Source organism: Miniopterus schreibersii (genome assembly GCF_964146895.1).
Source record: "Miniopterus schreibersii genome assembly, chromosome: 9".
In the NCBI taxonomy this organism is placed as follows: Eukaryota; Metazoa; Chordata; class Mammalia; order Chiroptera; family Miniopteridae; genus Miniopterus; species Miniopterus schreibersii.
Window position 1 is genome coordinate 78311028 of NC_138118.1, and position 14197 is coordinate 78325224.

Sequence of the window (14197 nt, forward strand, 5' to 3'; positions counted from 1 at the left end):
TGTACCTTAAACTTACATATGTCAATAATATCTCAGTAAAGCTGAAAGAAGGGGGAAAAGGTTATCTTTAGTTCAGTTGAGATTCAATTATTATAAGTTTCAACTTAATTGGGTCAATTTTATATTTTTTCCCTGTATAGTGAATTTTTCATAATAAGTTTGACAGTTGATTGGCAGAATAAGAGTAATTCGTCATTGCTTTTTTAAAAAATGGTTAAATGTAGTGTAACCGATAATAAGGTATTTCAGCAATGTTACATTTGCTTTTTTTAAACATTTCTATACAGTTTTCTTAGTTTTTTCTCTGTTGATACCCACTTTCTTTTAGCAATGTTTTTAATGATTGTAGTTTTTATTTTGTCTAAGTGAATCTTTGGGCTTATGCATTGACAATTTTATGTTCTGAGATTATTTTATAATGTTACTATGTTTACAAAATCTATTTCTTCTGCTTTGTAAGTTATTTTGCTTTAAATTGTTGAAAATTTCATTTTAAGCCAGAGGTAACCACTTGAGCCATTTACCTATATTTTCAAAATTTGGGATTACATAAATATTTTGTTTTTAAATGGCTTTGAGAAAGCTGGCTTCAGAAAGAAATATAAAACTTTAAGGGATCAAAGAATGATGGATTTTTTTAGTGGGATATTTCTGAAAAGAACATTGAAATTTTTTCCGTATTTAAGAAATAAGAAACACTTGGCTAAAAAGCTCTAGGTTATTTATCACTAATTGAGCATCTCAAGAATGATAGGCATTATTATACATTTTACCCTTGTTAGACTTTGAATATGCAGGTGTAGAGACTGTTGTTTCATTGGTTTTCAAGGAAAAGTAGTGACACTCTTTGAAAATAAATTTAAAAGATAGAAATAGGTTACATAGCAAATGGACAAAATGCTTAAAAATACATTATAAAGTTGTAAAATAGATCTGGGAGCTTGTTGCATGTACCATTTTTAGCTACTATGCTTTTCTATAGTCAGAATTTCAAAGATTATAAATTATTGCTAAACCAAAGAGCATAGCATTAATTGGTTGAAAGTTTATTAGGAATTAAAGTAAAAAAAGTCTATAAAAGTAAAAGAATATCAAGACAAGCCCCCACCCACCCAAAGACATTACTCCATAGTATCATCTACCAGCTGAAATTATGATATCAGCAAGACTAATTGGAAATATTAATATTATTATGTATTTGGCCTTTCACTCAACTTTTCCCCCAACAATTCATAGAATGCTCTTGATGCCATTTACATATTCAGTTTGGTTTGCTGTTTGGCTAGATCATATATCTCTACCTCTTTTTGCCACATTTACGCTAGACTGACACACTCTCCTGGACTTCTGAGAATGGAAATGCAGGTACATCATTGGATTTCAGTTACTCATGTTTTACTCTTCATTTGTGGCTTGACTTCACTCATTTTTATCGGAGAGCCATTTAAATCGTCAGTGAGAAACTTGAAAATGTTGATTTGTATTTTTTAGCAGATATGTATTAAATTTGTTTTGAAATGTTGCCATAGATAATTGGTTGTTTCTTTCTTCCCTAACCTGTCTGCATTGCTTCTGATGGACAGATCGAAATCCTGAAGGTAAGGAAGATCATTTAGAACGAAGTGAATTTCTGAGCTGAAATGTGTCGATGAATTGAATTGGTATCATACCATGAATTAGCTCTTTTTATGGACTGCTCTTTCATCTATGGAACCCTGTTTAAGGATGATTCAGTTCCTTGACCCAGCTATGGAGAGCTTGCTAGGTGCTTCCTCCCGGAGAGACTTGTCATTCAGTGTTAGTTGTTTCAGAGTCATGAGAAAGGACGAAGCTCCGTGACGCTAAAAAGAAACATCACGTGTCATTGACAAGTTATTTCTGCAAGTCGTTGGTGATTCACCTGTATGCTCTGTTACCTTATTTCACTAAAATAAAGGACCAGTAAAGACCAAGGGGTGTTTGCCACTGAATCCTGCGTTGCCTGTTGTCTGTGTGGCGCAGCAGACCCGCCTCTGCCTCTGGCCAGAGTGCCCCGTGCTCATTCCCTGCGCCTGGGCTGGGTCTTGTTTATAGTTTGTGGGGAATGTCATCAAAGGCCTGACCCCTTGAATCTGCCCGGTCAGTGTTAATTGTTAACCCACTTTGTATTCCCCCAAACCTTTGTGTATGACTCTGCTGTAATGCTTACCATAATATCAGTTTCATTATGTTTGTCCCTTAGGTTGCCCGAGTAGATTTTGAGCTCTCTGAGAGCAGGGTTCGAGCACTCACCTTTGAGTTATGCAATATTAGAGTAAACAATAGGCACTATAAAAGAATCTTCTACTTGGATTATTTTTCCTCCTAGACAAGACTTTATTTGGTTGTTTATTTTAGTATTAGCTATTTTAGATAACTGTTAGATAGCAATGTTAATTAATTAGTAATAAATATATAAAATACTTAAAAATAATGGCAATATTTACTCATACAGTTTTGGTGATGCCAACAACCTCAGTTGCATAGTATTTGGAAGGTGAAAATATGAGAAATATTTTAATAGAAGTATGTGATTAGTTTAATAACATAAAGTAAACTTGTCAAATTAGAATTTGGGTTATTAAAAAACCTATTCTTAATAATGAATATTTATATTTTATTTGGCAAAATTGTATGTAGCTGATGAGATTTGCATTTATTTTTGTAAAATACTATATTATTATTTAAATGATTTGTTTTGGGTTTAAAAAAGTCAGTTAAAGTTATTATTGAAACTAATTTATTCCTTTTTACTGTAAATTTATTCCCAATCGATAGGAGAAAAAAAAAAATCACAATATATGGAAGTTTTAGTATTTCAGCACAAAGCTTAAAGCTGGTTTTAATAATCTCATGATCTATTTTAAAATTATAATTAAGCTTTGGGGAGTAGAGTTGAAATACTTAGCCTCAGCTAGCAGGCAAGACAGTAAGTAATACGCTGCCACAGAGCTCTCACTTTGCACACAGGCTTCAGATTTCAAAGACTGGTCCATTTTATTGATACAGTTAGGCTGCAGTGCAGATAGCAGTCTTGCTCTTACATGTGGGAAGAGGGAAGCAAATGAGGTTTTATGCTCTTACACGTGGAAAGAGGGAAGCAAACGAGGTTTTATGCTGCCCTTGGAGTTTGTCTCCATTATTTCTGCATTAAAGTTACATGGCACATGCAGTGTAACACGGGCCTGCAGATGGAGCACAGTACATAGCCAGACATAACAGGAAGGGATCAAGGAAGCCCTGGCTTCCAGACACTGCTACTGCCGCGGGGTTCCTTGTTTTCAGTATGAAATGACTCTAGCAGGCCCCTGGAAAGAGTTCTGCAGGCGTTGTGTAGAAGTGTAATACATACACATAGTTATTCTACTCTGATATATATGTTCCTCCCCCCCCCCCCCCCCCCCGCCGTCTTTTAAAGCACATTTTGGCTTCCCTCTTGACAGTGATACTGGGCTCTAGGGTGTGCCAGGTGTAATTAGAATTCTCTTCCTGGAAAAATCGTTCGGGCAGGAGTGGTTTTGATGTGAATTTTCGCCCTAAGTGCTAAGTAATTTTGTGATTAATTGCATTGCAGTAGTTGCGACCACCCGTTTCCTCCAGTGGGCTAGAAGGGGAAGCGTTTGAAGGAGAGGTGATTATATTTGGTAAAAGCTGCCGCATGAAGTCCATCTGATGAATGAGCCGGCCAGTATTTGAATGTTATAAATGACCAAATTTTTCTTTTCTCTCAGCATAGTATTGAGTTGAATAAACTCATTTGCCAATACATAGAGAAGCTATTGCTGATGGTAGGCGAAGTTAGGACCAGTTAAGGCTCTTTCAACTGAATTGAAAGCTGGTTGGAAAGTGTTTAAATGCATGTAATTCTTTCCTTTGTATTATAGATATGCCCATGTGCACACTGGCACGTACCCAAGTGTCTCTGGCTTCAGGTTCTTAGATAATCGTAACCTAAAGAGTAATTGGTAGCCAACTTTACATCTCAGGATTCTCAACAAAATGTAAATCTCAGTGGAAGTGTGTCTCTGATAAACCCCATGACTAAATACTAGAGACTGTATTTTGAAATGCTTGGGTTTTAATTTGGTGGGAAATAATATAAAATACTGGCACTGTGATTATTCTTTTTAAAGATAAGGTTTCTTCTAACTGGTTTCTAAAGGATTTCATGTTCCCCCCAATGGTAAAACTTTTCAAGCTGCCATCATTTAGAAAATAACCATAATCATTTTATTAAGTATGAGTGTCATGATTTTTCAAAATAATGTTTTCCAAATGTTCTATGAAACAGGTTTACAGTTCCTGAGAAAAAGGAAATTCAGGAGGGGTTCTACAAATCTTAGCAAATGCAGACTATTGCCCTAATGTGAGATACTGTCATTAACTGACCTCACTGGACTGTGAATTGAGTTATAATGTATTTCCCTTGTTGGGTTTATTAGGGCTTACAATCCACTTGTTTCCATTTCTGAAAGCATACATACACCACCAGTTTCTTTAGCTCTGAGTTCTTGGAGATCTAGTAACAACATTCAAATACAGACTCACTAGCCTAAGGCTAGTGTTGTTGATCATGATTAAAATGTTTTTACCACAAATTCAATCAGTACCTGGTCCAAGTGAAATAGAGCCACGGTTTTGGCAGTATAGTTTTTGAAGAACATTTACAGCAAACTTTTGCCTGAACAGTTAGCTCAGACTTTGGTTCAAAGTATATAGAAGAGAGCTTATTTTTGTGCATGCACAGAATTATCAGGTGAAGCATTTCCCCCATTATTCTGTTAATTAAAAATGAAGGAAATGACAATAGGTTTCAGGTCCCTTGTTATTTCCTCTCTGAATCCATTAATTGAGGCTATACTTTATATACTGTAGAGGTAACATATTAGTAGGTATAGTTCTATAATTTGGGGATATGTGGAATATATGAAATTGGAAAAAATAATGCTCCGTGATGTTTTTGTGTGCTGATGTTCATAGTTGTGGTTTGAGCAGTAGCTTAGATCACAATACCATAATATTTTAAGTTAAAACATTTTACTGTTGTAAAGTACAAATAAGCATGCCTTTAAAATTTCACAGAATGTTGGGAAATAATACCCTGGGACCTTTCTGAAGAGCCACCAGTGATACTTTGTGTCTAGGATTCCAGGAGAAGTGAATTTAACATCTGTTGGTTATGAGCAAAAAATGTGCTACGTAAAATTTGATGGATAATAGATTATGCTGAAGAGAATGACAAATATGTTCTGAAAAAGTCTTTAATTGACCTCATATATCAACGTCTTCCCATTGCTGATGATCTCCCACTATCCCAGTGAAGAAGTAATACTGAAAAGTATAGTCCCAGCTTGGGTGCGGAGCAAGCCGCTCAACTCCAGTGGGCTTAACAAAATCTATTGCTAATTTGGGATCATGTCCCTAAACTTGGACTGCTCTAACTTTGCTATTTTTAAGCTGTTCTCTGACTCCACTGTAGAGAAATAAAGGGATTTAATGCGTGTTCCTCAAGTAGAGTACAGCAGTGTACTGAGACACTGGTTTCTGTATATTTTCTTTTATCTTACCCAAGCAGAAATGGAATCCTAGAATGAAAGGAGAGAACACTAAAGTTGTAGAATTGCTCTTCTATAGATGCTTAAGTAGGGAGCCTAATTTGCTTTGGTTTCAGTTTCATTCTCTGTAAAAATATCGAAAAGAATTGATTTTTAAAAACTTTTAATTCTGACATAAAACTCTTCAGTGTTATCTATTGTTCAGTAACCTGTTTCAATATCCCTGTATAATAATGGAAAAAATTGGCAATTGAATGGCTGTGGAAGCCTTTCAAAATGTCCCTTAACAGTGCTATGGAAAGTTAAATGGATTGAGAAAAATTTAATTAATATGAAGATAATATTCTTAATATTAATGTATAAAATGTCATGAACTTCAGTAGAACTCAAGTAGAGCAAATTCTGCTTTCATGCTCATAATTCATTGCAAATTGTTCATTGTAATTTGAATCTTCAATAAGTAAAGCTAAAGGTTAAAAAATTTGGGGGGTAGAGAAATTAAACATGGCCATCTAAAGTCTTTTTTATGTAAATTGCATATTTATTACTCATTTTAGCTGATAGTCTTAAATTGAGGCTAGAACTTTGAAGGTCTTAGTTTAGTGTCAGCTCAGTAATTGACTCTAACTGTATAGATAGTGTTGAAGTGTTGTGAGTTTTAAAATATGGTATTACTATTAAAGGCAGACCTCATGCCTGTGTTCCTTTTTAAGATTTTATTTTGCCTTGCACTTTTAAAAAATTCTGCAATACTCTTTATTTTTTAATTACAGCTGACATTCAACTTTATATTACTTTCAGGTGTACCGCATAGTGGTTAGACATTTATATTCCTTGCAAGTGATCCCCTAATATGGCCTTGTAATCTTTGACAATAATATAAAATTGTGAATTATGATAATAATGTGCAGTTATTTCAGTTATGTTAGACAAAATGGGCAGGCAGCAAACTTTATTTACTTATTTACTTATTTATTTATTATTAATCCTCACCTGAGGATATTTTTTCCATTGCTTTTCAGAGAGAGTGGGAAGGAGGGAGGGAGGGTGAGAGAGAGAGAAATGTCAGTGTGAGAGAGACACATCAACTGGTTGTCTCCGGAAGACGCCTGGAGTGGGGTGGGAAGTGAACCCGAGACCCTTTGGTGTGCAGGCCGACACTCTAACCACTGAGCCACCGGCCAGGGCAGGCAGCAAATTGTTAAACTAAGATATCTTGCTACTCAAACTGTTAGTGTGTGTGTAATTATTTGTCAAATCTATGACTCTCCATTTCCCTCCTTTTATTTCAGGCATTCCTCGAGTTATCCAATGTAAATTTAGACTTCCCCTGAAATTAATCTGCCAGCCAGGTCAGCCTTCAAAAATTGCAAGCCACAAACTAACTATTGATACCAACAGACCTCCAGTCAGCCTCCTCAGTCTCTTCCCAGGTAGGACTTTTGAAGTAACATGCCTGTGATATCAGAAATGTGAAGAATTTAGCAGGGAATCCTTCCCCAGCCGGTAATGATGGGGTAATTATCAGATAGCTGCTAAGTCAGAATATAAAAATGCCTCAGGGTTTTTGCCATGCCTGTTCAAAGGCGAGTAGCTTGTATCACCAGGTAATGAGGTGCACCTTTTCAGTTTGGTAACGCTAGCAGCATCATTATCCTGCTTGAGTATTCAGAGGTGAAGGCGTGAAATGTTGCTCTTCAGACTGTGGAAGTTTTTAGCTTGGAATGTAAATATTTATTATTCATTTTCGTTGTAGGTTTTTGGATATGTACTTATTTAAAGTACAGTCGCAGGCCCCTGAAAAGTAATTGCCTAAGTGGGCGCTTTTAGCAGTTTTGCTGTCTGGGCAACTGCGGGGGGCGAGTGTTCACTCTCCGCCTCTGACCTTTAGAAGGGGCTCGTGTATAAAGCTTCATTGGGGTAATTTGTGAAGGTGTGACTTGCCCTGGGTGTCAGTCCTTCTTTCTGGAGTAGCTTAGAAAAAAAGATAAAGCACCTGAAATAGCTAGGGCTCCTAATGTGTTCCATCTATTTGCTTTCTTGGTGATGGGGTGGAATTAAAAAAACAAATCTGGGAATTAAACCAACCCTTTTAAATCCCTCATTAAAAATCGTCACCGTTGACTCTGAGATGCATCCTCACCCTTGCATTAGTGGGTAGGATTTAGAATACAAAGAGTATTTCCCACAAGGTTTAGCGATTTATGGTAAGTCAACTTTCGTGTTATTAACTACTTAAAGTGCTTAAGATATATTTTTCATTAATTTAAAGTGTTTAAAGAGCTTTATTTATGTATAACTATGAGAAGCCTTCAAAATGGAATGCTTTTTATTACAATCGATGTATTCTTTCGTTTGGATTAAGTTTGAGTATATATATGTCTATTGTTGGCAAATAGTTTTGTACATTTTGGTTTTTCCCTTCCCTTTTCTTCCATCCCAGTCAATTTTCTTATAGCAAATTTGGATTATAAAAGGCAGAGTGACTACCTTTATAACATCTTAAACAAATGCATTAATTCCTTGGGTCTCCTGTACTATCCTGGAAATTTAGTAGGAAATTATATGTTTCACACTGAGTATATTGGTGCCTTTGAAAAACGTTTAAGCCCCTGGCCCCTGAGTGGTTGCTGTGCGCTGTGGGAGGATGGAAGCCGCAGAGGTGGCATGAGAAGGCTTTCTCCTGGTCAGACAGGCTGTCGCTAAACTCGGGAGGGCCTAGGTGACTCACCCCTTTCTCCCGGGTTGGGGCTGGCTGTCTTGGCTGGTCGGCATATACTTGCTTCTTGGCCACTTTAGAAATGGGGCTCAGTGACAGGTTTTTTAAAATTTCCCCTCGAGACCCAATGTATGTGATATAGCGTGTTTTGGGGGGGAGTTCCTGGATTTGTGTCTGTATGGAACATGCTGGAGCCTATAACTGCTTAATATAAGCACTCTGGGCACCTTTTCACTTTTCATGAGTATTTTTCACTCTTGGGACATGTAAGACTTTTATATGTTGATGTCAAAGTTGCTATTGAAAATGTACTTTTTAACTGAACTAAACAAAAGTAATGAGCTTCATAGAGAAGAAATAAATCTACTTTTAATCTCTTCCTATTTGTTTATTTCAGTCCTTTTTGTGTGTGAGCAAAAATAGATATATTTAAAACAACTTTAATTTTTCTTACTACAAAAGTAAAGTGAAATTCAGAAATGGATAACCAAGAAGAAGTGAGAAAAACAGAGTTTGATTCAACTTTATTTGACATCAACACATAAAAATCTTATATATACCAAGAGTGAGAAGTACCTGTGAAAAGGGTAACGGGAAAAAGTACCAAGAACGCGTATTTTAAACAGTTCTGGGATTCCAGCATGTTCTGTAAGAACACAAACCCAGGAACTGCAGAAGAAGAGCAGCTATATCACATACATTGATCTTGAGGGAAAATTGAAAAATCTGTCACTGAGCCCCGGAGTTCCGGGGTGCTCTTTCTTCCAACCTTCGTTCCCCTTTGCGTGTTTTTTTGGGTAGTTTCTATCGCTGTACAGTCAAGTCACTTTCTTTTGCAGGGTGTGATGTGCTTGACCCCACTCTGTATTTTTCACCTCTGGCACTGTAGCAGTCATCTCTCAGAGTTCGATATGGCATGTTTTTTCTTCTTAAAATACCTTCCATGTGTCTAACAGAACTTCTTTGAACATAGAACAGCATAACCGCTGTTTAAAGGGCCTCGTTTGCTTCTGTGGTCTGTGTCGCCCAAGTTAGTTGTGACTGACAGCCCTTGTTATGGATCGTAGTTCCTTCCTTCCTTCTTTGCCTGCCCTGCCATTTTTGATTGAAGGACAGAACTTCTGACCCGAGAGAGCAGGGCTCGCTCCCTGCTCTGGGTGCAGTCACGGGTTCCCCATTCCCTGTCACCTCTCCGGGTGCTGTCCCCAGCCTCAGAGCTTCCCCACAGGCTTCTACTGATGAGGACTCGGGTGTGTGCTCAAGGGGCACACTTCACCGCTTTGCAGGCCTCCCCCTTTTAGCGTTTTCCTCTGCCACCCTGCCCTGTGACCTTGTGCTGCTTTGGCCTTCCCATACTCCTGCCTCTGTCTCCCCTTCTCGGGGAGAAGCCTGGGCTGCACCTCGGTTTCCCTCCCTGTGCTGCGGCCTCGAGATCTTTCTCTGGGCAGTGAGCTGGGGAAACCGCAGGCTCTCTCTGTTTGTTTGCTGTTTGTCTGCTGTTTGTCAGGGATCATTGTTGCTCATGTCTTGATTTCCAGTGTCTTAAAAAAAGCGTTTTATACTTTTTGTCCCATTTTTTCAGTTGTTTTAGATGGAAGGACAACTTTACCTCATTTTCCCCATCTTGGCCTCAAGTGAAAGTCTCCACCATTATAATTTTTGTTTGTTTTGAGTAATGATTCAAATATGGTTAAGTTTTTGCAATTTTTTTGATATGAATTTTTTGGTATCTCCTTTTCTATAGGTTTTCCCCTTCACCTTCCTTTTTAATTGTTTGTTGAAGAGTACAGATTATTTTTCCTATGCGTTTCCCACTCTCTGAATTTCGCTGATTATGTCCCTGTGATGTTTCATGTTTTCTCTGTCCACCTTGTTGCCAGAGCTGACAGTCAGGCTTCATTATTTTGGCCACATTACCTAATGAGTGGTGGTGGATACTTTCAGCAGGGGCACGTGATGCCTGTTTGCCTCTTTTTGTGTGTGATGGTAACAGCCATTGAATATCAATTTTCATTGGAAGTTGAAAATATTTATATTTTATTTCTTTCAAGCTTCCTTCAGTTTTTGGCTGAAATATTTCTACATGGAGAGCCTTTCCTTATCTACTATGGGCTATGTAGTGCGATTTGAGCAGGATCGTCAGCATAAATGCTTGGTTCTCTGTGTTTATTACTGACTTAAAAAATGATGAGTTGATTCTCTAGTCCTCCAAGACTGAGCAATTGGCTTTTTTTCTTTGTATCAACGTAAATGCATCCCTTTAATTATATTTGATGTGTTTCACTTAATTGCAGCTATTATCTTTTTTTAAAATACGTTTTTATTGATTTCAGAGAGAGGAAGGGAGAGGGAGAGAGATAGAAATATCCATGATGGGAGAGTCATTGATCGGCCACCTCATGCACGCCCCCCACTGGGGATCGAGCCCGCAACCCCGGCGTGTGCCCAGAGCGGGAATCGAGCCCTGACCTCCTGGTGCCTGGGCCAACGCTCAACCACTGCATTAGGCCGGCCGGGGAATATTATCTTTTTTGGTGCTTAGGTGCTTTCCTCCCTGGCCAGTGGTAGTCTCCTTCAGTTGGCTCTTACTTCGTTTTCCCACAACTCTGCTCGTCACTGGTAGTTTCCTTGCTTTTGTTTTAGGTTCATCTTGTGCTCTTCGTGCCTGAGACCTAGAGTGAACCAGTGGGAGAAAGGAGTCAGATGATTTCAGGGTGTTCTTGTGGGGCAGGAATTTTAGCAGTTGGAAGCTAATATGGAAACTGGTTAATATAATTCATACTGGGCTTTAAACATCACTAGCGACATAAAACATACGTGTCCTCAGCCAAGCTTCCCGTTTCAAGCCGTGGGTGCCTTGCCTCATGGTTATGTAAGGTGATTTTCTCTTTTTTTTGTAGGCTTTGCCAGCCAGTCAGATGATGATCAGGCGAATGTCATGGGTTTTCGCTTCCTAGGCGGCTCCCAAGTCACTCTTCTTGCTTCCAAGACCTCCCGTAAGTAGAACCGTGCCATTGTGGCCTCTGACATTTTCTGTTGAGTGCACCACGCCATGGTCAAGGATTTCTGCAAAGGGTGATGTGCGGCTAAATGGTGAAAACTGAGCGTGGAGGTATTAAGTATACAGGACATAAAAGTGATAAAGCTAGGATCCTATTTTATCAGAGATATTTATCTTTGCTTGGGGATGAGGAGCCCTTGAGAGAGGAATTGAAAGGATTGAAAATGTTTATGAGATAGGTATATGGTGAACTAGGTTTTAGGGACTACCAGAAACTGGAATTAATTTTTGTGTGTGTATATTCTTATATCTTTTTTTTTTTTCTAAATCTTCACCCAAGGATATGTTTTAATTTTTTTTTTTTTTGAGAGAGAGAGATTGATGTGACAGAGACACATTGATTGGTTGCCTCTCATATGTACCCCAACTGGGGATTGAACCTGAAGCCTAGGTATGTGCCCTGACCAGGAAGCAAACCCGCAACCTTTTGGTGTCGGGACAACGCTCCAACCAACCGAGCCACCTGGCCCGGGCAGCACCATTTTGTTTTGAAGAGCTTTCATCTTCACTTGGATGATGGACTCCATTTGGTACATTTCTCTTTGTTAAACTAGTCTCTTTAGTTAAACTAAAAATTGTTGCCAAGGTGTCCTCGGGAAATTCCACACACCTGTTTGCCTTCAGTTGGTGATGCTGGATGATGAATCTGCAATTGAGATCACTAACAGCAAGAAGTTATTCTTTGTCAAAATTGGGGATATTTGTGTCCTAATACATTATATTTATTCTTTCCTGGATAAAGTAACTTCTAGGGCATTGCTGTGGGGCATGATTACTTTACCGTTATGTAAATAACACCAGATATCCAGGTATATAGCTGAATAGATGGCAGTGCCAAAGTGCAAGCAGGACAGGACCTTTTAAATAAGGAACCAAATGAACTGTGTCAACTGAAACTTGAAAAGTAGCCATTACAATTCCCTGATGGCTTTTTTAGCTTTAGTGACAGAATTCTACCTGGGAAATGCCCTTGGTAAGGAAGGGAGATAGAGACAAAGAAAGTACAGTTCTCTGGGGTTGAGGCAGTTGCTGGTGCTCCCTACTGCTCTATCAGAATATTCATCCCCAGGAAAGGAATGAAGTAATTTGTACCCAATGTGTGTCTGGCATTTTTCTTTTTTTGTGATGCTGAGTCCAGGATACAATTTCTCTTCTGAATATCACAGAGACTCTTAACGTCTTCAATAATGTCTCTATAGCTTGTCTATATTTGTGATTATTATACTTACGCAGTTATAATGTATGAGTAGCAAATTCCATAGAGCTTTAAAAATAAGGGTAAAACTCAATTTACTAGATATGATTCTGTCTGAGCTCAAATCGGTGCAGTCTAAGCTGCAGCTTAATCCAGGGATAAATTTAGAGTATCTGGTGTTGCAGGTTTTCAGTTTGTAGTGTTTTCAGAAAGAATTGGACAACCAAACTCAGTAATTCAGAAGTGAGATGTAGCTGGTAGGAGGTGTGGATTTCGTTTTGTTTATAAAGTAGCAATATTAGAGCACATTTCAATGTTAATTGAAATGATTGAGTTAAGTGGGAGAGGCTGATGATCAGGAGAGGGAAAGGACTCACAAAGCAATGAAGTCTTTGAGAAGGAGAAAGGGGATGGGATGCAGACCCTGGGGGGCAGGCAGTAGGGGTGTCCAGAGAGATTGAAGGACAAGCTTTTGTAACTTTACTGTGACAGAAGGGATTGGGTTTAAGTCCAGGGGAACTTTGTAGATTTGTTGGTGGAAATAAGGGAGCTTTGATGATATCTAAATTTAAAGAAAAGGTATGGCGTTGTTGTCTTGGAGAACAAATAAGAAAGCAAGCTCATGAATGAGGCAATGTTGAGGTCCCATTTGAAGTTTGAGATCCTGAATTTTGAAGTGAAACCACTCATCCTTAGACAGTTTTCCCTGACAGCGGTTTGTTTATCAGCATCCAAGCAACCAAACTCAGGGCTGGGATTTTGAAATGGAATTGCAGATAAAATATTTCTTTGAGATTATAATAATGGACTACCCAATCTAAGATGATAAGAAGAGAAATAAAGATGAGAGAAAACTGATACATGGTGAAAATGAATGGATTCAATGGTGCACAAGTGTCAATGAGGCTTACATTGTGAAATAGTAATTATAGAGCAAGAGAACCAGAAGAACATAAGATAGTGGTTAGAGAGCGAATGATATGTTGAAGTCAATTCAGAGGAACTGCAGGTTCAGATAATGACAAGCTCATCAGGAAAGGTGTGACCTTGGGGGAGTGGCTTTTGATAATAGAGAGGACAGCAATGGAGACAAGGATTCCAAGGAAATGACATGTCCCATTAAGAGAGCCTGTTTGATGTTAGCACAATGAGTGAGAAAAAGAAACACACCCAGACATATTATTGTGCAGTCTGTGAGCGTATCCTCAAGGGTTAAAAAGGAAAAAGCAAGCTACTCAAGGAACCGGAATCAGGAAGACATTTAACTTTCATCAGAATCAGTGGATGCTAGAAGACAGCGGGAGAGTCTTCTACAGGATTTGAGGGAAATGATTTTCAACTTAGATTTCTGTACCCAGCTAAACTGGTCATGAGCAGTGAGTACTGAGTAAATACATACTCTAGTGTCACAAGCAGGGTGAAGCAAATTTATGTAGCTTCAAGTAGGCCTTTGGAAATGGAAAAGATAACTAACACACCAAAAGACTATGCTGAAAGATTTTAACATGCTAGAAAGAGGGGCTGGATCAAATATGGTCAAGTTTAAAGTCCTTGCATGTCTCTTGATTGTTTAGCTTGCAGGCAGGAGTATAATGAAAGCATTGTAGTCGTGTATATTAATAAGTTTGGGCCTTGGAAAAGGTTTTCTT

At 38.3% G+C, this 14197-nt stretch overlaps 1 protein-coding gene across 9 annotated transcripts in view; it reads left to right on the forward strand.

Moving 5' to 3' along the window:
* Positions 1-14197, forward strand: part of BBS9 (Bardet-Biedl syndrome 9) — a 288769-nt gene that overhangs the window by 134391 nt on the left and 140181 nt on the right. For 5 of the 9 annotated variants that reach the window (XM_081146598.1, XM_081146596.1, XM_081146599.1 and 2 more), the window contains 3 exons: positions 1584-1598; positions 6866-7006; positions 11193-11288. In XM_081146598.1, the coding sequence (XP_081002724.1) occupies positions 1584-1598; positions 6866-7006; positions 11193-11288 (252 nt within the window). The remainder of the gene's footprint in view (positions 1-1583; positions 1599-6865; positions 7007-11192; positions 11289-14197) is intronic. The other 4 variants (XM_081146600.1, XM_081146603.1, XM_081146604.1 and 1 more) reach the window with 1 other exon arrangement.